Source organism: Brassica rapa, chromosome A08 (genome assembly GCF_000309985.2).
Source record: "Brassica rapa cultivar Chiifu-401-42 chromosome A08, CAAS_Brap_v3.01, whole genome shotgun sequence".
NCBI classification, from domain to species: Eukaryota; Viridiplantae; Streptophyta; class Magnoliopsida; order Brassicales; family Brassicaceae; genus Brassica; species Brassica rapa.
Window position 1 is genome coordinate 20476040 of NC_024802.2, and position 24071 is coordinate 20500110.

The 24071-nt window shown below is 37.8% G+C and overlaps 8 protein-coding genes, 1 non-coding gene and 1 pseudogene across 11 annotated transcripts; 5 read left to right on the forward strand and 5 right to left on the reverse strand.

Annotated features, from left to right (window-relative positions):
* Positions 1 to 45: 45 nt before the first annotated feature.
* On the reverse strand, positions 46 to 1245 carry LOC103836044 (cytochrome b-c1 complex subunit 6). 2 transcript variants are annotated; one of them, XM_018653815.2, is made up of 5 exons: positions 1040 to 1102; positions 904 to 941; positions 618 to 702; positions 406 to 495; positions 46 to 310 (listed from the first exon to the last, which is right to left on the reverse strand). In XM_018653815.2, coding segments are annotated over exons 2-5 (210 nt in total). In that variant the 5' UTR covers positions 906 to 941; positions 1040 to 1102; the 3' UTR covers positions 46 to 277. The 2 variants fall into 2 exon arrangements, with proteins under 2 accessions (XP_018509331.1, XP_009110506.1); XM_009112258.3 differs by having other exon boundaries at positions 48 to 310; positions 904 to 922; positions 1040 to 1245.
* A 22-nt stretch (positions 1246 to 1267) lies between these two features.
* On the forward strand, positions 1268 to 4515 carry LOC103836045. 2 transcript variants are annotated; one of them, XM_009112261.3, is made up of 10 exons: positions 1268 to 1608; positions 1843 to 1920; positions 1999 to 2314; positions 2447 to 2646; positions 2737 to 2839; positions 2917 to 3017; positions 3144 to 3318; positions 3525 to 3695; positions 3932 to 4032; positions 4126 to 4515. In XM_009112261.3, the coding sequence occupies exons 1-10, from the start codon at positions 1336 to 1338 to the stop codon at positions 4183 to 4185; spliced, it is 1578 nt and encodes a 525-aa protein (XP_009110509.1). In that variant the 5' UTR covers positions 1268 to 1335; the 3' UTR covers positions 4186 to 4515. The 2 variants fall into 2 exon arrangements, with proteins under 2 accessions (XP_009110509.1, XP_009110507.1); XM_009112259.3 differs by having other exon boundaries at positions 1270 to 1608; positions 1999 to 2646.
* Positions 4492 to 6268, reverse strand: LOC103836046. The gene has a single exon (XM_033277929.1). The coding sequence runs from the start codon at positions 5018 to 5020 to the stop codon at positions 4601 to 4603; it is 420 nt and encodes a 139-aa protein (XP_033133820.1). The 5' UTR covers positions 5021 to 6268; the 3' UTR covers positions 4492 to 4600.
* Positions 6269 to 6502: 234 nt separating this feature from the next.
* Positions 6503 to 9407, reverse strand: LOC103836047 (myrosinase). The gene is made up of 12 exons (XM_009112263.3): positions 9181 to 9407; positions 9034 to 9094; positions 8895 to 8956; positions 8733 to 8808; positions 8470 to 8635; positions 8111 to 8366; positions 7915 to 8030; positions 7577 to 7803; positions 7424 to 7458; positions 7211 to 7322; positions 6996 to 7098; positions 6503 to 6916 (listed from the first exon to the last, which is right to left on the reverse strand). Exons 1-12 carry the CDS (start codon positions 9355 to 9357, stop codon positions 6664 to 6666), a joined length of 1644 nt encoding a protein of 547 aa, XP_009110511.1. The 5' UTR covers positions 9358 to 9407; the 3' UTR covers positions 6503 to 6663.
* Positions 9408 to 12053: 2646 nt separating this feature from the next.
* On the forward strand, positions 12054 to 13019 carry LOC103836048 (10 kDa chaperonin). The gene is made up of 3 exons (XM_009112264.3): positions 12054 to 12266; positions 12349 to 12488; positions 12690 to 13019. Exons 1-3 carry the CDS (start codon positions 12162 to 12164, stop codon positions 12739 to 12741), a joined length of 297 nt encoding a protein of 98 aa, XP_009110512.1. The 5' UTR covers positions 12054 to 12161; the 3' UTR covers positions 12742 to 13019.
* A 476-nt stretch (positions 13020 to 13495) lies between these two features.
* LOC103836049 (21 kDa protein) lies at positions 13496 to 14576 on the reverse strand. Its single transcript, XM_009112265.3, has one exon. The coding sequence runs from the start codon at positions 14363 to 14365 to the stop codon at positions 13760 to 13762; it is 606 nt and encodes a 201-aa protein (XP_009110513.2). The 5' UTR covers positions 14366 to 14576; the 3' UTR covers positions 13496 to 13759.
* LOC117127459 lies at positions 14375 to 17227 on the reverse strand (annotated as a pseudogene).
* LOC117127636 lies at positions 16954 to 17148 on the forward strand. Its single transcript, XR_004450656.1, has one exon. It is a non-coding gene; the product is annotated as a U2 spliceosomal RNA (small nuclear RNA).
* A 227-nt stretch (positions 17228 to 17454) lies between the features above and the next one.
* Positions 17455 to 21337, forward strand: LOC103836050 (dynamin-related protein 1C). The gene is made up of 16 exons (XM_009112266.3): positions 17455 to 17767; positions 17844 to 17907; positions 17978 to 18085; positions 18171 to 18272; positions 18347 to 18397; positions 18484 to 18545; positions 18707 to 18797; positions 18893 to 18957; positions 19049 to 19243; positions 19335 to 19454; positions 19535 to 19605; positions 19939 to 20164; positions 20288 to 20338; positions 20431 to 20671; positions 20747 to 20886; positions 20965 to 21337. Exons 1-16 carry the CDS (start codon positions 17636 to 17638, stop codon positions 21088 to 21090), a joined length of 1845 nt encoding a protein of 614 aa, XP_009110514.1. The 5' UTR covers positions 17455 to 17635; the 3' UTR covers positions 21091 to 21337.
* Positions 21338 to 21672: 335 nt separating this feature from the next.
* On the forward strand, positions 21673 to 23867 carry LOC103836051 (aspartate-semialdehyde dehydrogenase). Its single transcript, XM_009112267.3, has 7 exons — positions 21673 to 22311; positions 22389 to 22475; positions 22553 to 22597; positions 22694 to 22789; positions 22895 to 22996; positions 23310 to 23464; positions 23556 to 23867. Exons 1-7 carry the CDS (start codon positions 21751 to 21753, stop codon positions 23635 to 23637), a joined length of 1128 nt encoding a protein of 375 aa, XP_009110515.1. The 5' UTR covers positions 21673 to 21750; the 3' UTR covers positions 23638 to 23867.
* Positions 23868 to 24071: the final 204 nt, after the last annotated feature.

The window sequence follows — 24071 nt, forward strand, 5'->3', positions numbered from 1 at the left end:
TGCTTATTTTTAGTTGAAACTGGAGAACTTATATTAGATGTAACAACTAACAAATCCTTGTTATTAGGCTTTTTATTACTTTAAAAGAAGCAGAATAACAATGTCTGTAGCAAAAATATAACACTCGCAACTTGTGACAGAAACAAAAAAAACGAGAAGCAGAGCCATTTTTGGCATTACTAAGGTTTGCAGTTAAAAAAAAAAGAGTTTAACATCAACTGCGTTTTATACATCCCTTAAACTCAAAGACAATGTCAACTCCAGCTTCGCCTTTATTTCATTTCAGTTTTGTAAAAAGCTTGGGTGCAACCTGAAGATTCCAAAATCCAGATTCATCTCAGAATCAAACTGTAGTAAAAGGAATGGATGTGAAGAGCAAAGCAGATGATTTCAACAAAGACTTACACATTTGTCAATGCATTGCCAGTAGTCGAAATACTGCCCAGTGCAATGCTTGTGGCCAGAGTCATCACCTTGGATTCTCTTCACACACGCCTAAGAAACACACAAAAAAAAAAAAAAAAAGACTTGTCAGTGATCTTAACAATACAAAGCCAATGTCTCGATCGAACTTGTTGATATACTTGCAAAAAATATCAATCTCGCAGTCAGGTCACCTGATATTCGAGAAGTGGCTTCACACATTTTGGATTGCAAGACTCCTCGAGGTACTTCTTTGGATCAACAACTTCATCGTCAGCCCTGAAATGATCACAAAACGAAAGAAGAAATCTTAAAATCATCACATCATCCACAGCCAAATCTATATAATATGGTGGACCGATCACACTACACACGATCTAGAGATTCAGAGGCCTAAATGAGATCCATCTACTCAACACGATGTGGAGACCGGTAATTAAAATCAAAAGAAGAAGCGTCGAGTTTTAGGAATAAACTTACATTGGTCGTGAGCTGTAAACTGCAATACAGAAATGAATCTTATTAATGTCAGAAAGAAAAACAGAACAGATTGGTTCCTGGGACGATACTCGAAAAGGAGATCCACTGATTAGAAAGAAAGAGGGATTGTTGATACCTGATTGAGAGGGAATATCTAAGACTCAGACGAAGGAGGAACCCTAACAGCTTTTGTTGTTGTTCGAGTCTTCAGTCTTCTCTAGATTCCATTTCATTTGCTGTTCTTCACCTGGTCTCTGATGGACTTTCTGGGCCTAGAATATTAAAATCTTAAAGCCCATTAACAACAACATATACTGTTAACACGGCCCAATAATAATTTACGGTCAACATCATCGCCGGTCGTCTCTCCACGTGTACCGGTGGTCATCCTTAAAACGTTCCAAAAATGAACCGAGACACCACCACTTTTCGATGGCGACCATCCCTCCCCAATTCCCCTTCGAGATCCGCTCTGCTCTACGTCGGGCGGCTTCCTCCACCGTCTACCTCCTCCGCCCAATCGCCACCACCGCAAATCCTTCGTTACGTCACCGCACGACGAAACTTCTCCGACCGAGAGCCTTCTCTTCGTCAGTCAAGCTCCCGACGAAACCGCCTCTTTGCACCGCCGACGAGCTTCATTACGTCACCGTTCCAAACAGCGATTGGCGCCTCGCTCTCTGGCGCTACTTCCCTTCCCCTCAGGTTTTCTATCAATGGCTCCACAAAGTTTATACAATGTTCAAGAAATTGCTAGGCTGTGGTTAGGAGCCTCATTAGGCTGTGTCTTAGATCTATTTTTTTAATTCGGTTTGAAAAAACTGTTCTATTTAGACTCATTTTGTCGACGAGATGGACTTACTAACCTAAAACCAATTGTTGAGCTGAGCGGCCGCATATACCAATTTTTAGAACACTGAGTTAATATATTCTTCTCAGGCTCCAACGAGGAATCATCCGCTCTTGCTGTTATCTGGAGTAGGAACCAATGCCATCGGATATGATCTATCTCCCGGTGTATGTGTGCCTTCCTTTCTCATGAGTCATGAGTACTCTTTGATTCACGCATTTATAACACGGTTTATGTAATTGTAGTGCTCTTTTGCGAGACACATGTCTGGTGAAGGATTCGAGACGTGGATTCTCGAGGTTCGTGGAGCCGGGCTGAGCACAAGAGTATCTGATCTCAAAGACGTTCAAGATTCTGCTCACGAGTTGTCTCGTCAGATAGAGTCTACTGCTAAAGCTGCGGCTAAAGAAGCTAAAGCTACTGATGTTACAGACAGTGCACCAGATGTTTCCGTTGTTGGTGAAGCCTCCGCCTCTGCTTGGGACGAGTCAAAGATCGTGGCGAGGTTAACAGCAACGTTCATGCGTTTGTCTGAGAGACTTAGTGGGTTTCTCAGCGAAGGTCAGTCAGTGTTCATGTCTGCTAAGTTGTTTGATAGAATTGCTATGCTTTTAGAAGATTCTCGGCTGTACGAGCGCTTTCTTGAGATAAGATCAAAGCTTTTGAGTTTGATCGAGTCAAGGCAAAACTCAGGGCTTGGTAACCAAATCAGGGAGTTGACTCAGCGTCTTGTGAATCTTCTCGACGATGGTCAGAGGTCTGTCTCGCCTCAGCTGATTGATTTGCAAGAGCGGCTCACTTCGACCATAGAGGATTTTCAGAAGCAACTTGATTTGATTGTTAAGTATGACTGGGATTTTGATAACTACTTGGAAGAGGATGTCCCTGCTGCGGTGAGGGGACATTGATCTTGCTTAATGTTTATACATAACCGTGTCCGGTTCTGTCTCTGAACTGGATGTTCCTTGTTTGGTTTGACATAGATTGAGTATGTAAGAGCGCAATGCAAGCCAAAGGACGGTAAGCTTTTGGCAATTGGGCACTCAATGGGAGGTATCTTACTCTATGCAATGCTGTCACGTTGTGGTAAGTTAATATTCATCTTGGTATTGAGGCTCAGAAGTTTATGCTGTTACTCATTCCTTCTTAATTCATTTGGTTAGCTTTTGAGGGACGAGAACCTTGCCTGGCAGCTGTGGCAACTTTGGCTTCGTCGGTAGATTACACAACTTCAGATTCTGCCCTCAAATTGCTCATACCTCTTGTAAGTAAAATTTACTTTTATTGGATTCTTCTGTAAGAATTGATGCGCCACTAAGTTCTTCTGTAAGAATTGATGCGCCGCCACTAAGTTCTTCTGTGGCAAACTTACTAAAAACTTCTTCCTCAGGCCGATCCTGCACAAGCTCTGAGTGTTCCAGTTGTTCCTTTGGGAGCTCTGTTGGCTGCAGCTTATCCTCTTTCGTCGCGACCTCCATACGTATTATCTTGGCTTAACGATTTGATATCAGCAACCGATATGATGCACCCTGAACAGTTAGAGAAGCTTGTCTTGAATAACTTCTGTAAGTAAATATATTTGATCTCATTTAAGTATGTACGTTTAAATGGAAAACAAATGTATCCACCTTAAGAAAAAATAAATGTAGAGTTACCTTGTAGATGCCTGTATGTATTGCGATGAGATGATTATACAACTGCTAGTTGTTTCCTCTGTTTCTTGCTTCCCTTATGGTTATATTAAGTGGTTTCTCTATTTTGTAACCTTTAGGTACCATACCAGCAAAACTTCTAATTCAGCTGACAACAGCCTTTCGAGCGGGAGGCTTACGCGACCGTAGTGGTAAATTTTACTACAAGGATCATCTTTCCAGAACCAGTGTCCCTGTCTTAGCTCTCGCGGGTGATCGGGACTTGATCTGCCCCCCTGCAGCTGTAGAAGGTATAATGGATTGATGTTTATTATGAATACATACATGAAATAAATGGTGTGCTTCTGCCCAGTTATGCACTTCTTTTTAAAATTCTACAAGGCTGTAGCACGTACACTTGTTCAGCTTTCACTATACTTTTCACACATGCCAAGTTAAATGTTAAGCTACTTAATACATAGTTGATTAGTATGCACAAACATGCATTATGTTTTCTCACCATTTCGATTACTTGTGAATATGGCAGACACTGCTAAGCTGTTCCCTGAGAAGCTGGTCACATATAAGGTACTTGGAGAACCAGACGGACCACATTATGCCCACTATGATTTGGTTGGAGGACGACTGGTATGTTACATTTCTAGGTCTACCATGTTGGAACTTTGTGTATGTTCTTGTTTTCTATCTCAGTCAATTTTCTCTGATAATTTCTCACTGCAGGCAGTGGAGCAAGTCTATCCTTGCATAACTGAATTTCTTAGCCACCATGATTCTGCATAATTGAAACTTCTCTCTGATCTTCCATTCCTGGCATGCAATATGCATGTAGACGTTGCGCTATGGTGGTGTCCAATCAGAAGCGCCTGTTAATAAGGATGTCATCTCCGATTAAGACATGTACATTAAGTATTCCGCCAAACTGTACATTAGCTTGTGAGGCATTTTTTCACATTGTACATTTTCTTTTAGACGGATTTATCCATGAGAGTTATTGTACAGACATGGGATTCAAGTGTATATTTTCTGTCTTGGATCCACCAACAATACATCTCTACTTCTAAGTAAGTCGTGGGAGACAATATGATGTAATGATAAAAACTGAATTGTCTAAGTATTTTATAAACAGAACACTTTCTTGAAAACAAACTATTGATTATAAGAAAATGTAACACATCAAGGCAAAACATAAACACGATCATCCTACGTGAGTGGCATCCATAAGCCAAAAAACGATGTCAAGCATCCGAAACGCAAAGAAGGCGGTGGAGACGGGGACGCTAACGAAGAGGAGAAGCATCGTTCCAAACGCAACGCTGGGACGAGAGTTCATTAGAAAATTTTGGAGAAGAGAGAGAGCGGCACAGATGTTAGCGTCGTAGTTGCAGTAGAAACGTTTCTCCCACTGCATCCAATGGGAAGGAGGTTCATAGTTTCGCTCGACCATCTTCCTCTCGTGGATCCGTTTCCTAAGGATCACCATGTTCTCGTCCACCACTCTTCCTCCTCTGTAGTAGTAGCCGCCACACACGGTGGTTCGTATCCTCTTCTTGGTTCCAGATAACTTCATCAATGGTTGGAACCTGAGTGGCGACGATGAGATAAGTATGCCTTCCATTTTTTTCTTTGTTGCTTTAGGAGCCAGGGTGATGGATATGGATGCATTATTTATAAAGAGAATTATTTTGAAATTAATAATGGCTACGGTTTACTTTAGCTTTAAAAAATAAAAAGGAGAAATGATTAGCGCGTTGCCTTCTCGTAGCATTCATGGGACCACGTTCCTCCCAGTTTCACGCTCATTTCTTATCGATTTCAGCTACACGTCTTGTCGACAGGGACATTTAAGATTAGTTATGTACAGTAAACACTTCAACAACGAAGAAAAGATGGTTGTGAGTTAATCTGGAAAATATATAATCGAATGTCAACTGCAAAGCACTCCCTTCATAATTGTATCAAACAAATAATTAAATGTCCATTGACCTCAACGTCGTTCATGTATTTTTTTACACTAAAAAGTACAAAGACGGTGCCACTATGGTTAATTAATCATGGGTTTATTTCATACTATAATGTAGCAGCCATGATTTTAAATCATTTTGGGAATACTTATTAATACATGTTATTAATTTAGTGATTAATATGATCAGTTATTGTTTGTATTCTCTAAATTTTAAATTGACAATATATAAAGCGGGGTTCTAATCAAAATATACATAGATGCTTGTTATTGTTTATATTTCTTTTTTTGGAGCCACACATGTATTATAAACATTTTGGAAAATCTGTTTATACAATATAGTCATTATACTTTTTTGTTTGATTAGTATTTAATTATGCATCATTATATTTTTTTAGTTTCAACTTTTGTAATTGAAAATATTATTTTTGGAAAAGAGCACTTATCTTATTCATTTTTAGCCAAAATTTCTATTTTATTAATTTATATTCAATTATCTAAATAACTTTTTTTAAATTAACATAAGTTTTTTGCTAATTATATATATTATCATAATTATCCCTAATAGTATTCACGTTAACTAATCCGTACATATTCGTCACTAAAATTACCTTTTATAAAACCAAACAAATAACATGTAAATTGGACCCTAATGTGATGTGTGCTCGTAATTGCACTTTTTCGTTTATAGTAAGCTATAGCCTATACAAAGTATTATTGTTGTTTAGTTGAATACTAATTTTGAAAACTACGAAGATAGTAATTTATAGTATAACAAATACACGAGTTTTACAGTATAAATTTTATATAACTAAATTATAACTCATTTAGTTGTTAAAATTATATTGTTTAATTATATAATTAATAATGAATTGTATATAACTATTCATTAAAGTTAATATAAATATTAACCAATTTAAATTTTAACGTGAGAGTTCCGTTGCGAAAGTAGATATGTAAAAATAGATATAGTGTAATGATATTTGTAGTTGACATAAATAAGAATCATATTTTATTATGGATACTTCATTTTTTTTTTTTAAATCACAATAGGATACTTCATTAATATATGCAGTGTGGTTGGTTGGATGATGTAAATCTACCTGTTAAATTGAGTTTTTTTTTTCTCTCAATCCCTTGACTTGGCATAAAAGTATTATTCATTAATATATACTTGACTTTTTTCACTGGGAATATGTTTTATTTAGTTACAGTACTAAGCTCCTTTATTTACTATGGAGCAGATAGCTAGAAAGAGTGAGACGACATGAAGGCGATCTTGATGGGGATAAAGTGTTTCATGCATCTGTGAGTGTCTTCATCTTGTTCTCAAAAGAGAGGCCTGAGCGGAGGAAATCTTGGTGTGCAGTGATCTTGGTGGTAACGTTAATGAACCTCTGATACCATTTGCCAGAATCTTTGAGGTTTCTATCACTAACGTCTGTCCAGTTAACGTAACTGAGTCCGAATCGGACGGTAAAACCTTTACCGAATTCATAATTATCTCCAAGAGCCCATGCAAAGTATCCTTTTATGTTGACACGCTTCTCCCTGAAAACAAAAATAACCATTAAAAACCTATGACGATCTAATATTTATTAAATAGTGTGTCGTTGCAGCCACTACTCACATGATGACCTTACGGAGAAAACAGAGATGACTGCAGAGATAATCAATCCGCTTGGAATCGGCAACAGCTTCCTGGCGGGTTTGATCACCAGAGGTACTGAATCCTAATTGAACCGTGGTACGTAGTATGTGAACAATTGTACAATAACCGAGTCAATTTCTTCTACCAAACAATTAAACATGAAAGAAGAAGACGGGTAACAGAACTGAACTCACCGTTCTCGGTGATATAGATTAATGGGTTACGGTATTTGGTTTTGAAGTAGTCCATAACGTAATAAATGCCTTTTGGGTAGTAATAACTATTTTCCCCTTTTAACTCTTCAAACTGATCAGAAAGGGAAGCAGCATGTGTATATCAATCATAAGAAAGAAGAGAAAAATGAATGAAACAATAGAATTATGGGTGGGTAGATCGTGCATATATACCAGTGGACCAGTTTTCTCACCACGTGAATTTACAACTGCAACACACAAGCATGCAATATTGACGGTCACAAAATATGTAGTAATCAAAAGGACACATGCACATATATATATACATATATATATAGGTTGTAACTAAGTGAAATAGAGTGGTACATGTGAGTCTTGTCCCTGGGTCCATCATCGCAGTGTATCTTTCCGATGTAACGGGGAGTGGGTTAGGAGTTGGCTGTACGTACTGAGTGGCGTAATAGTTGAGACCAAGAAAATCATATGAACCCGCAACAAGTCTGGCTTCTGCTTCAGTGAAGTTGGGAAGCCGATTACCTACCATTCGCCTCATGATGTCTGGGTATCTACCTCTTGTTAGCGGCTCCATATACCTGATCGATATCAAATTTATATTCATTAAGTAGTTTATATATACAACATATATTTATAATTTTAAAATATTGATTTGTTTTTTTCGTGGATATATATATATATATTCGTACCATCCTAAGAAGAATTCTTTCATCCTCTCAGCTGCATCTATGCTGGCTTTATTAGTCTCATCAAATGGAAGAAACCATCTAGTTATCATCACCGGTCCGATCCTCCCTCTTTGGAACTGCTGGTCACAATGATTTGTTAAATATGGATTGGATATGTCAGATTATTACACATATTTACAAATGGACAAGTACTCGCCCTATATTTTGTTCTATAAAGATTGACCACAGCGGCATGAGCAAGAAGCTGGTTATGTGCAACTATATAAGGTTCCGTTGAAGAATTTCCGCCGTAGCATCTTGCATCGACCTTTGGAGAACATCGGCCGGGTGCATCTGCTCCGGTTGAATAACCTCTCGTAGGCACTGAGTACAGCTGGTTGATAGTGAGCCAGTTCTTCACCTTTCCACCAAATTCCTTGAAACATAGATCCGCAAAATCTCTAAAATCCTCTCTGCGCATAGTTTAGAATCCTTTCATTAATGTGAGATATAATCTATATATTTTCTCTCTTCCATTTTTACTCCTAAGATGCATGTTATGAACTAATAACATACATGACTTGGCGGTTCAAGAAACCGTCATACTCATCTTGCAGTGTTTGAGGAAGGTCCCAATGGTAGAGGGTAACGAAAGGGGTGATATTCTTCGCGATGAGGCCATCTATGAGTCTGTGGTAGTATTCAAGACCTCCTTTGTTCACTCCCCTACTCACCTTTCCTTCTGCTCATGCATATGTACATATCGTATACTTAATTTTCCAAACAATCAAAATCAATATACCACTACTTGTATACACAGATCGATAATGTGTACGTACTTGGAATGATTCTTGACCACGCAAAGGAGAATCTGTAGCCAGTAGCATTCATTTCGTCCATAATGTCTATATCTTTCTGCAGTTTACATATACAATTGCATGTCATTAATCCACACGTAGAAGATACATAATACAGTGAGAATATATAAACTGAGAATTAACCTGCCACATCGTATATGACTCGCAAGTAGTATCTCCATTCCCAAGATCGGACCCTCCTTTCTCTGATAGTAAACAAATACGTTACTATGAATGTATAGAGACTTACATGTATATATATACCGGAGAAACGGCGGTATACCTGGGTATCGGTGAGTGAAGCCATCCCAAATGTTAAGACCACGTCCTCTGCCACCTTCAATCTGAAATGAAAATAAACAACCATGCGGCACTAAAGTTCAGCGTCAAAATTTTCTGGCTAAACAATGTATAATGATTTGTTACATGCCTGGTAAGCAGCCGATGAAACACCGAAGATGAAGTCTTTTGGGAAGCCTTTACTGTTTAAACGATCAGTGTTATTGCATGTAAATGGCTCGTTCTCTTCGCAAGTAATTTCCTTATTAGCTTTGCAACTTACCACAGCTAATAGAAAAACGATCAAGTCGAGTCCACGAAATTTCATGGTTAATGTGTAGATTTGTATATATGTGTGTTTGTGTTGGATGGAACCTTGTGCCAATCTACTGTTTATATAGCCTTTGTAAAGAAGAGGTGACGCATGCATTTTCTTGTGCCAATCTAGGGTTTAGAGCCTTGATATTTCAGGAGAGGTTTGGCGGGATGACTCCCGTGGTAGGTTCACGTACTTTAGGTCGATACAGTTTATATTTCTAACTTAATGTTTTGCTTCCACTTTTTAGCATGGCTTGCTCTTTGATCGTCCAACTTTTTTTTAAATGTTACACTAGATTTTAACATGAGATATCTTTTCATTTTATAAAAGTATTTGATATTATTACAAATGTTTTAAATATATAATTTTTATTTTAGTATTATATAATGTATAAGTATATATTTTTTACATTTTTTACTCGGCATGTTATGATATAACATATATTTTTAATTATGATATTAAGATATTAAGTTTTATTTTTATTTTTAATTAAGATTTCAAAACATTAGATTGCTTTAATGTTTACAACATATATCATTTGTGTTTTTGTCGTGCATTTCAAAAATTTATTTTTATCATTTTGAGTTTGAATATTTATTTTAAAAATTTTATATTTTTTCAAGAAAACTTTGAAAAATTACGCTACTATTTTTTAGTTTGGAAGATTACATGAATTTTGAATTTGTTTTTGTTGCTACATTAATACATTATTTATAATAAAAAATTTGGTAATATTTTATAAATTTTCTCAACAGATTTTGTTATAATTTTAAAAAATAAATATAATTAAATTTAATTTGTCATTAATATTTTAAATGAATTACTAAAATTTCATAGTTTTCTAATAATAAATTTTTTTAATAGTATATGAACTAAATGTTATTATATAATATTATATTTTTGTATATAAAAATTTTAAACAATATAATATTGAGAGTTTCAAAATAAACAAATAAATAATATATAGTTGTAGATATAAGAGTTTAACCTATGTTAATAAATTTATTTTTGCATAAAAATATTATATATATTACGAATTTTAACACATTTTAATGATGAGTGATAATTTATTTAAATGAAATAATTTTTAAAAAATATTTTTTTAATTTACCTATTTAATATAATGTTTTTCATATTTAATTCATATATCCCTTTTATTTTTATTTTTATATAATATTGAATATAATTACAGAATTTATAGAAAATAGTATATGATTTTTATTTTCTTGTTTTATAATAAAATTTTAGTTAACATTGATTTATAACAATATTATATTACAAATTACGAAATCAATTAATGTGTTTTTTATAAAAATATTTAAAATTTTAAGTAAGATATTTTTAGATATTTTCTCAAAAAAAAAAAATTCTAATTAAAAAAAAGTCAAATTTATAATTAGTTTATTATTAATGTAAATAATCAAGTGTTGTATTACATAATTCTTTAAGTGATCTAAATTAATAGATTAATAATAATGGAGAGTACTATATCAGTCAACCGAACGATGGACACTGAAGCCCAATGGGCTTGAGAGCTAAATTTAAACTCTAAATTCAATATAAGGTAAGCCCAGCTTCAACGACTATCGTCAGCCCTAGCTGTCTCGCGATGCGCACTATATAAAACCTGCGAGATCCATAAATTATGGCAGGGCCGTCTTTCTTTAGGTTCTTTTTAGTTTGATTTCGGTCTTTTCCTATGTCGAAACTGTAATCAATCGTTCTGTTCTTTTTTTTTCGTTTGCGCGAATGTTTTTAATAGAAAAAAAAAATGAAATGGGAGAAAGAGGTAAAAATCAAAAGGGGAGAGATTTAATCAATAGCTCTGAAATACCTGTAGGTTTTCTACGGGGTGCCCTTGCCTCTTCTTCCGAAATCGAAAAAATGGCTTCATAGTACGGGTTTCTCTGTGCTTTCTTTGTGTTAAGAGTATTTTTATACTCTTCACTTTGAATCTCTTTCACAATCCCGCCTCCAATCGCCATTACATGCTTTTTCTTAATCCATCTAATTGTTGTATCTACAAATTTTAATTTTAATAAACCTTTTGGTTTGTTTATCCTATATTTTAAGGAAGTTTGAGGAAAGTCATAATTCATAAGCAGAATGATATCCAAGATGTGGATACCAATTCGTACTGTATTGACAGAATAATCAATTGCCCGTACAAATGAATATCGGAGTACGTACAGAAGCAGACTATTATTAAGTGAACTAACCTAAAGCTAGTAGTAGGCACCATTCATAATCTTATTTTGGACCTTCCATTTAAAATTGAAGAACATTACCAAAGGAACAAGCCTTTTACAAACAAAAAGAACACAACCTTGCTCAAATCCCTTGAATTTACAGCTTTGTATGTCGGAACAAAATGCCCAGCTTTTGAAACTGCCACTTGTAACAAATTTGCCACCTGCGCTTTCTCAACTTAATATTCACACAAACTTCATTTTACTAAATCATCCAGCTGAAGCACAGAAAGGAGTTTATTAGACACCATGCGCATAAATACATTTTGATCAAATAAGAGTCAGCCTTGACTTGAGATCTTGTCCAACCAACTCAATTAGCTCCCCTTTGCTCATTATTTCCACTTAGCGACAACGTTTCTGTACTGAAAATGGGCTAGGCCCATTAAATAATCACGGATAATATTATAGGCCCAAATACGTACGAATGATTTTTCTAAACCCACGGCCCATTTTTCGTTCCCCTTAAACCCTACGATCTAGATCATTCCGTCTTCTACCGATTAAAACTCTTTCAACCATTGAATATCGATTCAACTCCGAGAGAGAAAGAATTTGAGAGAAATGATGAAGCGTCTGGTCCCAACGTTCAACCGGATCCTGGTGCAGAGAGTCATCCAGCCTGCCAAAACCGAAAGCGGCATCCTCCTCCCTGAGAAAGCCTCCAAGGTAAAGATCGCTTGTTTTTCTTTTTTAACGATCTGATCTTCTGATTTGGCCTCAAAAGCGTTTCCGGATGATTTTATTACAGCTGAACTCCGGCAAGGTGATAGCAGTGGGGCCCGGTTCGAGAGATAAGGACGGGAAATTGATTCCGGTCTCGGTTAAGGAAGGCGATACTGTACTTCTCCCAGAGTACGGAGGTACTCAGGTCAAGCTCGGCGAGAAGGAGTAAGTTGAACCAGCTCTCTTGTTGGTATTACATTTGATTGTAGATGCTTCATCTTAGCATTATTAGATAATTCAATTTGGATAATATCTGATTAGTGAAATTTAACACCATGCTTGCATATTCTCATTCATGTTTTTATACATGTTAATGTTACAATTTAGAATTGGATTAAAGTCTTTAATTTTTTGGTATTCATATAGGTACCATCTCTTCAGGGATGAGGATGTGTTGGGAACCTTGCACGAGGATTGACAAGGCTAAGCGAATGTCTTTGCCGTTGTGTGATGGGATCATTTAAGTTAAGTTTATCCTTGAAGATGTGGTTGGACATTGTCGTTTATTTAAATGAAATTTTACATTAATGGACTTATCTTAGTCCCTTTCGAATGGTTCCAGTTTCCAAATGAGCATCAGTCTTGTGATTCTGAACTTTTGTGTGATTTTTCCGTAGCCTGATGATGGCTTGATTGAGCTTGCGTTTTCTTGATCACTCTATTACTAGAAGCTATGCTTGACCGCTTGATTGTTTATGTTTCCTTCCACATCGTTACATTTTAGTCTATTATATAAATCATGTCGTGATACCATTTTTCTCATTCATCATTTTGTATAAATCAAATATTTCTAATGATTTATAGTAACGGTGTAACATGTGACAACAAAAATAATAGAATCACCTATCACATGAAACTGATTAACCAGTTTTTTATATTTTTATACATATTAAATGTATCTTCTCTAAGAATTTCCACAGCTATAATAACAAAAAAAAAACTTTGTGAATTTGTACATTGGCATATCCGTGACTAAAGACGTTGCTTTCGTAAAAAACTGAATAGGCCACAAATAGACAAACTTAGGTAGGGGTCAGATGTTTCTAATCATCTCACGGGTTTCAACTCTCGTTATATGTCCAAATTCATCCATATCACATTTCCATGTTCACGAATAGATTCAAAACTTAGCCTGTATAGTTTATTTTAAATGTATCCAACTATTTATCAAAAGCATCTATAATTGATCTATTTTTCTCCATCATTCGTATAATAAACAATACGATCGACATCTACTAATACAATCAAACTTTGTTTTGGTTTAAAGACAACTAAACTTATAGCTTAATGCAACACACAAGCTCGGAGTTCCAACTCAGTCAAAACTCGATTCCATAGCCTCGAGTACACACAAAATCTAAGCACACTGATTATACATTATAGTTTATACATATACACAAGTATTTATATATAACGTCATAAGAAAAGGCCTAGTGCTAGGCTCCATTATTAGCGTATGTGTTGACTAGAGCAAGCGCATTGCTCGTGAACCTCTTCACGTCGCCGACCCTCTCGCAAACGGCCGTCTTCGTATCTCCGTCTTCCATCTCCTCCGTGATCCCATCCGTACACGTCTCCTCGTCCGTCAACGCCGCGCTCATCCACGTCTGCACGTTACTCATCTGAAACCTAAACGCCGGAGCTCCTTGACGACGGTGGTTCATCTCTCGGAGCTGCTGGAGCGAGCCGCGCATCTGCTCCACGGCGTCTCCCACGTTGGAAACGCAGTCGTGTACGGCGGCGGAGGCGGCGGTGCGTGATAGTTTTGAGAGGTAACTTGCAGTGTGTTTTGCGCGGGAAAGAGAGACGCCGATGGCGAGCTTAGCTAGCCTCGCCGGATTGTCTTGTACGGCGGAGGCGTAGCCAGCTAGCGACGTAAAACACACGTCAGGGTAGAGCGTTGCGTTGCAGCTCGTGCGGATGAAATCTAGATCGTTGGTTGGTGTTGGTTGCGGAGGGAAACGGACGGCTGAGATTGTCCGGGAAATGAAGAGTAGGGTGGCTAAGTGAAGAAACGCCGTCGTATAAAGCTGCCTTGCCATCTTACTATAGTCTTTACTTTGTTATTGTTTTGCGGTTTTGGGTGTTTAATTTACTTGAAAGATTGGTGGGTTTATGTAGGCATTGAGGAGTGGAGGTATAAATTGACATGTGTGTCCTTGTAATGGTCACTGTAATCACATTATTGCCACTAATCATATTGTCTGGTGCAGTTTTATCCATGGTTGGTGTGTGAACGAAGGCTTGGTAGTTTCAACTCTCAGCCGTGCCTTTAAAGAAACCCCATACTTTAGGGTTTTCAATAAAACAATGAGAATCTTTTTTCGTGTATATCTATTACATAATAGATAACAAACGTATAGCACAATTGATAAGATGAGTTTTTTTTTTGTATCTAACCAATTTATATATTTAGTAGAACATTTAAATATGTGTATTTAGCATGCGTGTATAAACAATTATACACAATTGTTAAATGCTAGTAGTATCTTTTAATAAAACTATTGGTCGTGGGTTATATTTTGGATGGACATAACCACTTGCAATGTCGACCAAGAAACAATCGTACGGTTGAGTATTAGGATGATGGGACTCACTAGATCACGGATGAGCTATGTGGAGATTCGCCTACCTTCGTTGTTTCTGCACATATAAAAAGAAATTGTTCGCGAAGAAAATATCCGCGCGCACGCGTGTAATTATTAACATTCTATTAATTTCCTCTAAATGTTTTTGTTTATTACAGTAGGCAAGTGTTTTAAATTATACTAATTATAGTGCGTGATTTAATAAGAGAAAACCATATAGGACTCGAAATTGAAACTTCTTTCTTCTGTATCTGAAGAGAATATCGGGATTATTCACAAAAATCTAGCGCTTTAAGCTAAATATTCATATATAGGAATGCAAAATATGCCACTATCTTTTTAGTAAATGATTCACGGAATGTTTCTTAAGAAGAAAAGTCCACTTAAAATGCCACTTTCTGTAAATGAGTGTGTATACTATGTAGTGGGGAGGTAGCCGACTTTACATATTTATATAATATAGCGTTTGATTGGTAATAACGTTACATGAACCCCATTTTCTTTTCTCGTAGGGTTTCTTAAGGCGATGTTGTCATTTACGATGGTTCTGACGATCTCGTGTAATTTCTTAACAGTTGTGACAATGAACGATTTCAAATCCGTGACATTTTGGAATTCTAGATTTATTGATCTTTTAAACAAAAATCAGTTTATAAATTTTCCCACGACCATATGAGAATTCTAAAATATTGGGAAACTTTAGGCACCACTAACATATAGCGTGTGATACTCTAACGCAACAACAACAGCATACATAGTATTTTTTGACAAATCAACAACATACATAGTTCAGAGAGAAGCTAAACAATTGTTTTATTTTAACGGTGGTTTTTAGAATTTTCCAGTGTACGATAAATATTTAAGAAAATACTTATCACACTAGCTTGAATCCTAATATATATATACTATAAAGAAAAAAAATTGATGTGTTTTCCAAATAAGATTTTCTTTATGGAAACATTTTGTAGCTTCAAACATATCAAAAACATCCTTATGATATGTTGTGGTAATGTGGTTGCGTAGTTCAAATCTTATTGATTCACTTTATAGGTTTTAGGCAGCTTTCTTGTCTTTAAATCACTTAGAGAAAACTACGAATAGAGATATAAACAATATGTAATTTCTTTACCTAAGGCTGTTGTTGATTTCTAATTGTCATATTCAAACCAGATGATATTTCAGAAAAAGAGTAATGAACTAATGATGATATTGTAAGTGGCATTACAGTAATGAAGTTTATAGTGAGTCTATCGTATGCTAGATTTGACAAACTTCAAGATGATGTATCAGAAGCTCTTACAGAGACTTAAGTCACACAATTGCACACTTGTTACTGAAATAATAATAATCCCTGAAATTTCCGACTCTGACCATTCGTAGCAGTCGCAATCAGTGTCCTTAGCAGTAAGATAGTATTGGAGATAATTACTTTATATTTCATGTATGCTAATTTTTTTAGATAAGTGTTATCTTTAGGCTTTCAATTTGTCAGATAGCTCTTCTTTGGACTTAAACAAGTGTTATTCACTCCCCCTGCATTGGCATAGACTGTCAAATGTATGATACCTTCTGCTCCGATATAGATTTGGACTCCTCTTAACACTTGTTCAGTAGACATTAAGACCAGACGCTGATTTGTACCTGGGTTGCTCAATGAGGGCAAGCAGTTTTTGGTTAACATTCAAAACCGTCTCTCTCGGATCGCATTGCATAAAGTAAATGGTCTTCATGCGCTTGACACGAATATACATGGCCTGCAAACAAGATTATACAGAATAATCACTCCTATAACCAACTTGTCCAGATTAAACCCATCAGAGTAGAAGAAGAACTCCAGTTTTTTCTCCCAAAGACTTAATTGGTCGCTTAATTGGCTTTAGTCTTAAGACATGTCGGCTGAGTATCGTTAGAACCCGCTGAGACAAAGAGAGTGTTTTGTTTTATCTTATTCTTACTCTTACAAAGTCCCACATCGCTAACAAAATAAGTGTGGAAGGCATGATAACTAGTATAAAAGAAGAGGCCAGGCTTCTTAACAATTCATACCTTTCTCGGCCTTTTGGCTAAGATCAAGTGTAGTATCTGTTCTTATCAGTTTAATATCTGATATGTGGCCCATCGGGCCACACGATATTAACTCTATTTTTTAAGGGAGAAGGCCCATTAAGATAGCTTGCTATCTGGACCTTTGTGAGTCGCCCATGCGTTGCACTACTGCACGGGCCGGCTCAACCCGCCAATTATAAGTCCAATTTTTTAGTCGTAAGCAATTGAAATAACAGAAGTGAGCTAATTGGTCTATAGCTTGTTGGACAATTGGCCCAACTCTGAGACTGGGCCGGAGAATTATTCTACTAGACTCCCAAAATAATCTGATACAGTAAAAATAAGAAAAAAAGATAAATGATCACAACTGAACCGAACACAAATACATGAATTGAACCGGCTCCATGTCATTGACCGGTACGCGTATCCCGGGACATGAGATTTGATTTGATTTTCACTTTCGGCCCAAAAGTATCGCTAGATTTGAATGCGTAGGGCCTACTTCTCCATTTCTGTTCTCTGCTCCATCGATTGTTATACTCATCAAATCTACCTACCGCCTCGATAGATTAAACTCGCCGGACGTTTTGAATCTCAACGTCCGATAATCTAAACTAAGCTTCGTTGGATCTTAGATCTGAGCGTCGGTGCGAGGTTTTGCTCCGTTCCAGTAAAAAAATGGCGACGATGAAGAGTTTGATAGGTCTGATTAACAAAATCCAGAGAGCTTGCACAGTCCTCGGAGATCACGGCGGTGAAGGAATGTCGCTCTGGGAAGCTCTCCCAACCGTCGCCGTCGTCGGTGGCCAGGTTTGATCTCTCTTTCTAGAGTTTTGTATGTTAGATCCGATCTCACTTTGGGATTTGCTTCGGTGCTGTGAATCAGAGTTCCGGAAAATCTTCAGTTCTGGAAAGTGTAGTGGGAAGAGACTTTCTACCTCGTGGATCTGGTAACTACTTCTCTTGCACCTCGAAGAATCTACACAATAGCTTCTGATTTGTGAACATTTGATTGATTAGGTATCGTTACAAGGAGGCCATTGGTGTTGCAGCTTCATAAGACAGAGGAGGGAACAACAGAGTATGCCGAGTTTCTTCATGCTCCTAGGAAGAAGTTTACTGATTTTGGTAGGTCAATATGAAACTTACTGCTGAAACCTGTGAGATTCAGAAAGCTAGGTTAGGGGGCTGATATAAATTCTTCTATTTCCAGCTGCTGTGCGGAAGGAAATCGAGGATGAAACTGATCGAATTACTGGGAAGTCCAAACAAATCTCAAACAAACCGATTCAGCTCAGCATTTATTCTCCTAATGGTTTGTGCTTAAGACCAACCGCATCCCTTTTTTAAAATACTGCATTGATAACTCATTTTATACTTTCTCTGCAGTTGTTAACCTGACGCTCATAGACCTTCCGGGTTTGACGAAGGTTGCTGTGGGTAAGAGTTTGATACGTCACATCATTGGTTCTTGTTTCCTTTACCTTGTGCTTAAATACTTTACTGATTGAATGCTACTCTTGTAGAGGGACAGCCGGATAGTATCGTCCAAGACATTGAAAATATGGTCCGCTCTTATGTTGAGAAGGTCAGTTGAAAAAGTTTCATTTATTTAAAGCTGAACTGAACTATGCATTCGATCATCCTCGCACACTGATATGTTCAGAAAAAATATCTATCAGATATGAAAGTGATAATCAAACTTTTTCTCTATAGTGTTGCTTATAATATGATATGTTTTATCTGCAGCCAAATTGCATCATATTGGCTATTTCTCCAGCTAATCAAGATATTGCTACCTCAGACGCGATAAAACTTGCTAGAGAAGTTGATCCTACAGGTACCATCTAGATGTAGCTTCCTAGTTACTACTAAGTAGTGACTTTTGACTCCCCGGCAACATTTTTCTAAAACTTTCTAGTATATTTTCTGTAGGTGAAAGGACTTTTGGAGTGGCAACCAAGCTTGATATCATGGATAAAGGAACTGATTGTCTAGATGTAAGGATCTTTATCGACTCCTGCGGCTTGGGGTCTCAGCTAAATCAATTATTTGTGTAATTACTTTGACACCTCCGCTCGTATTTTTAAGGTTCTTGAGGGAAGGTCATACCGTTTGCAACATCCCTGGGTCGGAATTGTGAATCGTTCACAGGCTGATATCAATAAGAGAGTCGATATGATTGCTGCGCGTAGGAAGGAGCGTGAATATTTTGAAACAAGCCCTGAATACGGGCATTTAGCCAGTAGGATGGGATCAGAATATCTAGCAAAACTCTTGTCTCAGGTACCCTTAAGATTTACTCGCTCAGATTTCACTGCAATCAAGCTTTGATGAGGCAATGACATTCGTCAACTTTTCTTTTCCTCTCTGTCAGCACTTAGAGACTGTTATCAGGCAAAAAATCCCCAGTATTGTTGCTTTGATCAACAAAAGCATCGATGAGATAAATGCAGAGCTGGACAGGATTGGGAGACCTATCGCTGTAGATTCAGGGGTAAGCTCTTAAACCATTATGTAATCGGTATTCAGAGTTGCATCAGAATCAAATGGATTTACTCACCATTTTTATTCCAGGCACAACTTTACACCATATTGGAACTATGTCGGGCATTTGATCGTGTCTTTAAAGAGCACTTGGATGGAGGGTAAGCGATTTAGTTATTCTGCTTCTTAGTCGTATTGCTCATGAATGTTTTTCTTTTCTGTACTATATAACACTGCGAAGTTCAGTTTGGAGTCTAGGAATGGTTTGAAAGAAGGTGTGTTTCACGAGTAGTATTCTACCCAAAAATGATCCAGTGTTTACTTTTTTTAACATCTGTTCAGTTTCCATACTAAGGATGTGCAATTTTTAAAAAGTTTCTACCGTGATGACCATCTCATCTATAGATGTTTGTCAAAAAATGCTTCACATTATTTGACAATTTAAGTCTGGCAAATTCGGTTTTCTCATGTATAGATTATGTTGTTTGCATCAGACGACCTGGTGGAGACCGGATCTATGGAGTTTTTGACCATCAATTACCAGCAGCCTTAAAGAAACTTCCCTTTGATCGACATCTCTCTACCAGAAATGTTCAGAAGGTAGTCTCAGAAGCAGATGGTTATCAGCCACATCTTATTGCTCCTGAACAAGGATACAGAAGGCTCATTGATGGATCCATTAGCTATTTCAAAGGACCAGCTGAAGCCACCGTGGATGCAGTAAGCCTTCCGAATCTTACTAGATTCCAGTACTTATGAGACTTTCTTGTTTTTGTCAAAACACTTTCGTGGCTTAATTTCCAATAAATTGACTATATTTGACTCCTGTTTAATATCTCCTAGGTGCATTTTGTACTGAAAGAGCTGGTCAGTAAGTCGATTTCAGAAACAGAGGTGAGAAGATGTCTTCTGTTGTGAGAACTCGTCCTAGCTCTTTACGTTCTGTTACAAACCTAAAATGGCTTTGTTGCTCTTTCTTCTATCAGGAGCTGAAGCGGTTCCCAACTCTAGCAAGTGATATAGCAGCTGCTGCAAACGAAGCTCTCGAAAGATTCAGAGACGAAAGCAGGAAAACGGTTCTGCGTCTCGTGGACATGGAATCCAGCTACCTCACGGTTGAGTTCTTCAGAAAACTTCACCTTGAGCCAGAGAAAGAGAAACCAAACCAGCGAAATGCTCCACCACCAAACGCAGACATCCACTCCGATAATCACTTCAGAAAGATCGGTACGTGAATCTACCTTCTCTTACTAACGAATGAGACAAATCAAACGTGTCTTGACAGTGAATTACATTCCCCAGGATCCAACGTGAGTGCGTACATAAACATGGTCTGTGACACATTGAGAATTTCTCTTCCCAAAGCTGTTGTTTACTGCCAAGTTAGAGAAGCTAAGAGATCGCTCCTCAACTTCTTCTACGCTCAAGTTGGCAGGAAAGAGGTAAACAATATTGATTACCCTTTCATATTAAAGAGTGGAGAGCACTTTCTAATGATTCAGTAAAATAAATGGGTGCAGAAGGAGAAGCTGGGGGGGATGTTGGACGAAGACCCACAGCTGATGGAACGAAGAGGAACCTTAGCCAAACGGCTCGAGCTCTACAAACAAGCTAGAGATGACATTGATGCCGTGGCTTGGAAGTAAGGTGTGATCAAAGGCAAATATTCTTTATATCTTTAGTTTCTTTGCTCGTGTGAGCACACTACTTACATTATTATTAGATATGTTGGAAGATCTAAACTCCAATCCATTGCTGCACACGCAAGCACACACACGATAACTCATATGGTTTATATGTCGCTAATATTTGTCTCCCATGTTTTGGTGTGTATCTTCGATTCTTGACGATTGTTATACATTATTAAGACAGCACTTCAAGATGTTCTTCCTCAAGCTGCTCCAGGAATGTTAACAACAAACCATAATGCTTAACTCTAAAATTTTGGGAGCATTTAAACATTTAAACGCTAAACCTTTGCGCTTTGAATCCATACCATTAGTTTTCATATTGATATAATCTTACCTCATGATTAGAACAATACTTTTCAACTACTTGAGATTTCCAAAAGAAGCAATGAAGCACATGAGAAAGTTGTGTGAATATACCCAATCTGGTGGAATGGATGATCGCTTTTGCTTACCACTTTCAAACATCTTGCTGTTTCAGTTTCTTAGAATAGAAAAGCTTGCTGTTTTTTGTTTATGAAAATGATTTGCTTAATATATCTGTAAAACACACTGGTTTATCAGCCGCCTCCAAAACCTCAGTCTCACTTCTTCTTCCTCCTCCTCACGACGGCGACAATGGCGACTCTCACTCACCACACCCCGCATACCCCTTTCCTCTCCAGGCTCCCTCTCAGACCCAAACCCAGAGCCTTCTCCGCAAGAGTCAAAATGTCTCTCCAGGAATCCGCTCCCTCCCTCGCCGTCGTCGGCGTCACAGGCGCCGTCGGACAAGAGTTCCTCTCCGTCCTATCCGATCGAGACTTCCCTTACAGCTCCGTCAAGATGCTCGCATCCAAACGCTCCGCGGGGAAACGCGTCGCCTTCGACGGCCGCGAGTACACCGTCGAGGAGCTCACGGCGGATAGCTTCGAGGGAGTCGACATCGCGCTGTTCAGCACCGGCGGATCGATAAGCAAGGAGTTCGGGCCGCGCGCGGCGGAGAGAGGAACGATCGTCGTTGACAACAGCTCGGCGTTTCGGATGGTTGACGGCGTCTCGCTGGTGATTCCCGAAGTGAATCCCGAGGCGATGAAAGGGATTAAAGTCGGAACGGGGAAAGGGGCGTTGATTGCGAACCCTAATTGCTCTACAATTATCTGCTTGATGGCTGTTACGCCTCTTCATCATCACGCTAAGGTTCGATTTTTTTTTTTGCAATGCCAACGTCTTCGCGTTTTGTGCTATGAGTAACGTTTTGATTTTGGTTATAACAGGTGAAGAGGATGGTGGTTAGTACTTATCAAGCAGCTAGTGGTGCGGGTGCTGCAGCGATGGAGGAGCTTGTGCAGCAGACTCGCGAGGTTTTGCTTCTTTTTTTAACCATTCCATTGACTTTGATTAACGATAATGCTGAGAGTTTGGATTGGTGTTTGCTTAGGTTTTAGCCGGTAAGCCGCCGACTTGTAACATCTTCAGCCAGCAGGTGAATAGTCAATTTTGCTTATAGTTTAATTTTCAAATGGTGGTTTAGTGTTCTGATTCTGAATTACTTTTTTGATTGATTTGTTGTCTTCGATAGTATGCATTTAACTTGTTTTCGCACAATGCTCCCATCACTGAGAATGGTTACAACGAAGAGGAAATGAAACTTGTGAAAGAGACAAGGAAGATTTGGGTGAGTGGTTACTTGAAGAACTGTTTTGTAGTAATATCACTCTAATATTTTGTTCATAACGCTGGTTATGTTAAGAGGCTATTTACCTTTTCCTGCTTTTCGCAGAATGACACAGAGGTCAAAGTAACAGCGACGTGCATACGTGTTCCGGTTATGCGTGCTCATGCAGAGAGTGTGAATCTCCAGTTTGAGAACCCCCTCGATGAGGTAATAATAATACACTTCAAACTCGTATTCTACTAAGTTTGTTATTACTTATTAGTAGTTTCTGAAGCATGGTTCATAGTGAATTTCAATTTGAGTCATGGGTAAAACGGCATTCTATAGGCATTTTTAACTTCTTTTCCAAGGACCTGTGATCAGCGTTAGTAAGCTTGGATAGTTCTTGAGGAACCTTGCAGAGTTAAATCACCTTAGAATTGTTATTTGGACTTGTTCTGCTAGCATCTTTAGAGAGCTTGTGATTCTTCTTACGCGACAAAAAATAATCTTATGATCAAGTTCTTTGTTATCTTAACAGAACACAGCAAGGGAGCTATTGAGGAAAGCACCTGGAGTTTACATTATAGACGACCGTGCCTCTAACACCTTCCCTACTCCACTTGATGTCTCTAACAAAGACGATGTAGCGGTTGGTAGGATCAGGCGAGACGTGTCCCAAGATGGCAATTTCGGGTTAAGTCTCACTCTCTTTTCTACTAAATTTAAGATCATATGAGTTCTTTCCATTAAGTTAAAAGGCTATAATAACTTTGTGAACTTTCAGACTGGACATATTCGTTTGTGGAGATCAAATACGCAAAGGAGCTGCTCTAAACGCTGTTCAGATCACTGAGATGCTTCTCTGATTTGGAGTCCCCTCACTCACTTGGCTTCTCCTGATTCTTGACATGATCAGATTTGAGCCAAGAACTTGTCTCAATTTTTTTTTTGTTTCCCTATTTGACCAGTTTTGTTACTTTTCATTATTCATGAAGTTCTCTCTGGGATCTAAATCATCCACAACTCTTGAACCTTGCCAATTTCCGGTTCGAACCGATACCGGCTTGGTTAATGAGTCTTTGCATGTGATATTATCCATGAAAAATTATTAGACCGCTAATAAACGCGCGAAGTTAATTTTTATATATACCAAGAAGTTGAAGTAATTAACAGACCGCATGTTTAAGCTATTGTAATTTCGATTTGTGATACAAAGCACTTAAAGCCAAACGCTAACGCTGATCTTAGATTGACTAGCGTCCAAGGTTGCGATTTGGGGCCACAGGGACGCTCACATGGA

Excerpts from the sequence above, each read along its gene's own strand:
- LOC103836044 (XM_018653815.2), bottom strand. Across the intron at positions 496-617 it reads AGCCACTTCTCGAATATCAG|GCGTGTGTGAAGAGAATCCA; the intron begins GTGACCTGACTG and ends TGTGTTTCTTAG. Across the intron at positions 311-405 it reads GGCAATGCATTGACAAATGT|GTTGCACCCAAGCTTTTTAC; the intron begins GTAAGTCTTTGT and ends TGGAATCTTCAG.
- LOC103836045 (XM_009112259.3), top strand. The coding sequence starts at position 1,336 with ATGGCGACCATCCCTCCCCAATTCCCCTTCGAGATCCGCTCTGCTCTA. Across the intron at positions 2,840-2,916 it reads TGCAATGCTGTCACGTTGTG|CTTTTGAGGGACGAGAACCT; the intron begins GTAAGTTAATAT and ends TCATTTGGTTAG. Across the intron at positions 3,018-3,143 it reads TCAAATTGCTCATACCTCTT|GCCGATCCTGCACAAGCTCT; the intron begins GTAAGTAAAATT and ends CTTCTTCCTCAG.
- LOC103836046 (XM_033277929.1), bottom strand. The coding sequence starts at position 5,020 with ATGGAAGGCATACTTATCTCATCGTCGCCACTCAGGTTCCAACCATTG.
- LOC103836047 (XM_009112263.3), bottom strand. The coding sequence starts at position 9,357 with ATGAAATTTCGTGGACTCGACTTGATCGTTTTTCTATTAGCTGTGGTA. Across the intron at positions 8,031-8,110 it reads TTTATAGAACAAAATATAGG|TTCCAAAGAGGGAGGATCGG; the intron begins GCGAGTACTTGT and ends TGTGACCAGCAG. Across the intron at positions 7,323-7,423 it reads GTGAGAAAACTGGTCCACTG|TTTGAAGAGTTAAAAGGGGA; the intron begins GTATATATGCAC and ends CTTTCTGATCAG.
- LOC103836048 (XM_009112264.3), top strand. The coding sequence starts at position 12,162 with ATGATGAAGCGTCTGGTCCCAACGTTCAACCGGATCCTGGTGCAGAGA. Across the intron at positions 12,267-12,348 it reads TCCCTGAGAAAGCCTCCAAG|CTGAACTCCGGCAAGGTGAT; the intron begins GTAAAGATCGCT and ends ATTTTATTACAG. Across the intron at positions 12,489-12,689 it reads GTCAAGCTCGGCGAGAAGGA|GTACCATCTCTTCAGGGATG; the intron begins GTAAGTTGAACC and ends GTATTCATATAG.
- LOC103836049 (XM_009112265.3), bottom strand. The coding sequence starts at position 14,365 with ATGGCAAGGCAGCTTTATACGACGGCGTTTCTTCACTTAGCCACCCTA.
- LOC103836050 (XM_009112266.3), top strand. The coding sequence starts at position 17,636 with ATGGCGACGATGAAGAGTTTGATAGGTCTGATTAACAAAATCCAGAGA. Across the intron at positions 18,086-18,170 it reads GAAGAAGTTTACTGATTTTG|CTGCTGTGCGGAAGGAAATC; the intron begins GTAGGTCAATAT and ends TTCTATTTCCAG. Across the intron at positions 20,887-20,964 it reads CTCAAGTTGGCAGGAAAGAG|AAGGAGAAGCTGGGGGGGAT; the intron begins GTAAACAATATT and ends AAATGGGTGCAG.
- LOC103836051 (XM_009112267.3), top strand. The coding sequence starts at position 21,751 with ATGGCGACTCTCACTCACCACACCCCGCATACCCCTTTCCTCTCCAGG. Across the intron at positions 22,598-22,693 it reads GTAACATCTTCAGCCAGCAG|TATGCATTTAACTTGTTTTC; the intron begins GTGAATAGTCAA and ends TGTCTTCGATAG. Across the intron at positions 22,790-22,894 it reads AAGAGACAAGGAAGATTTGG|AATGACACAGAGGTCAAAGT; the intron begins GTGAGTGGTTAC and ends TGCTTTTCGCAG.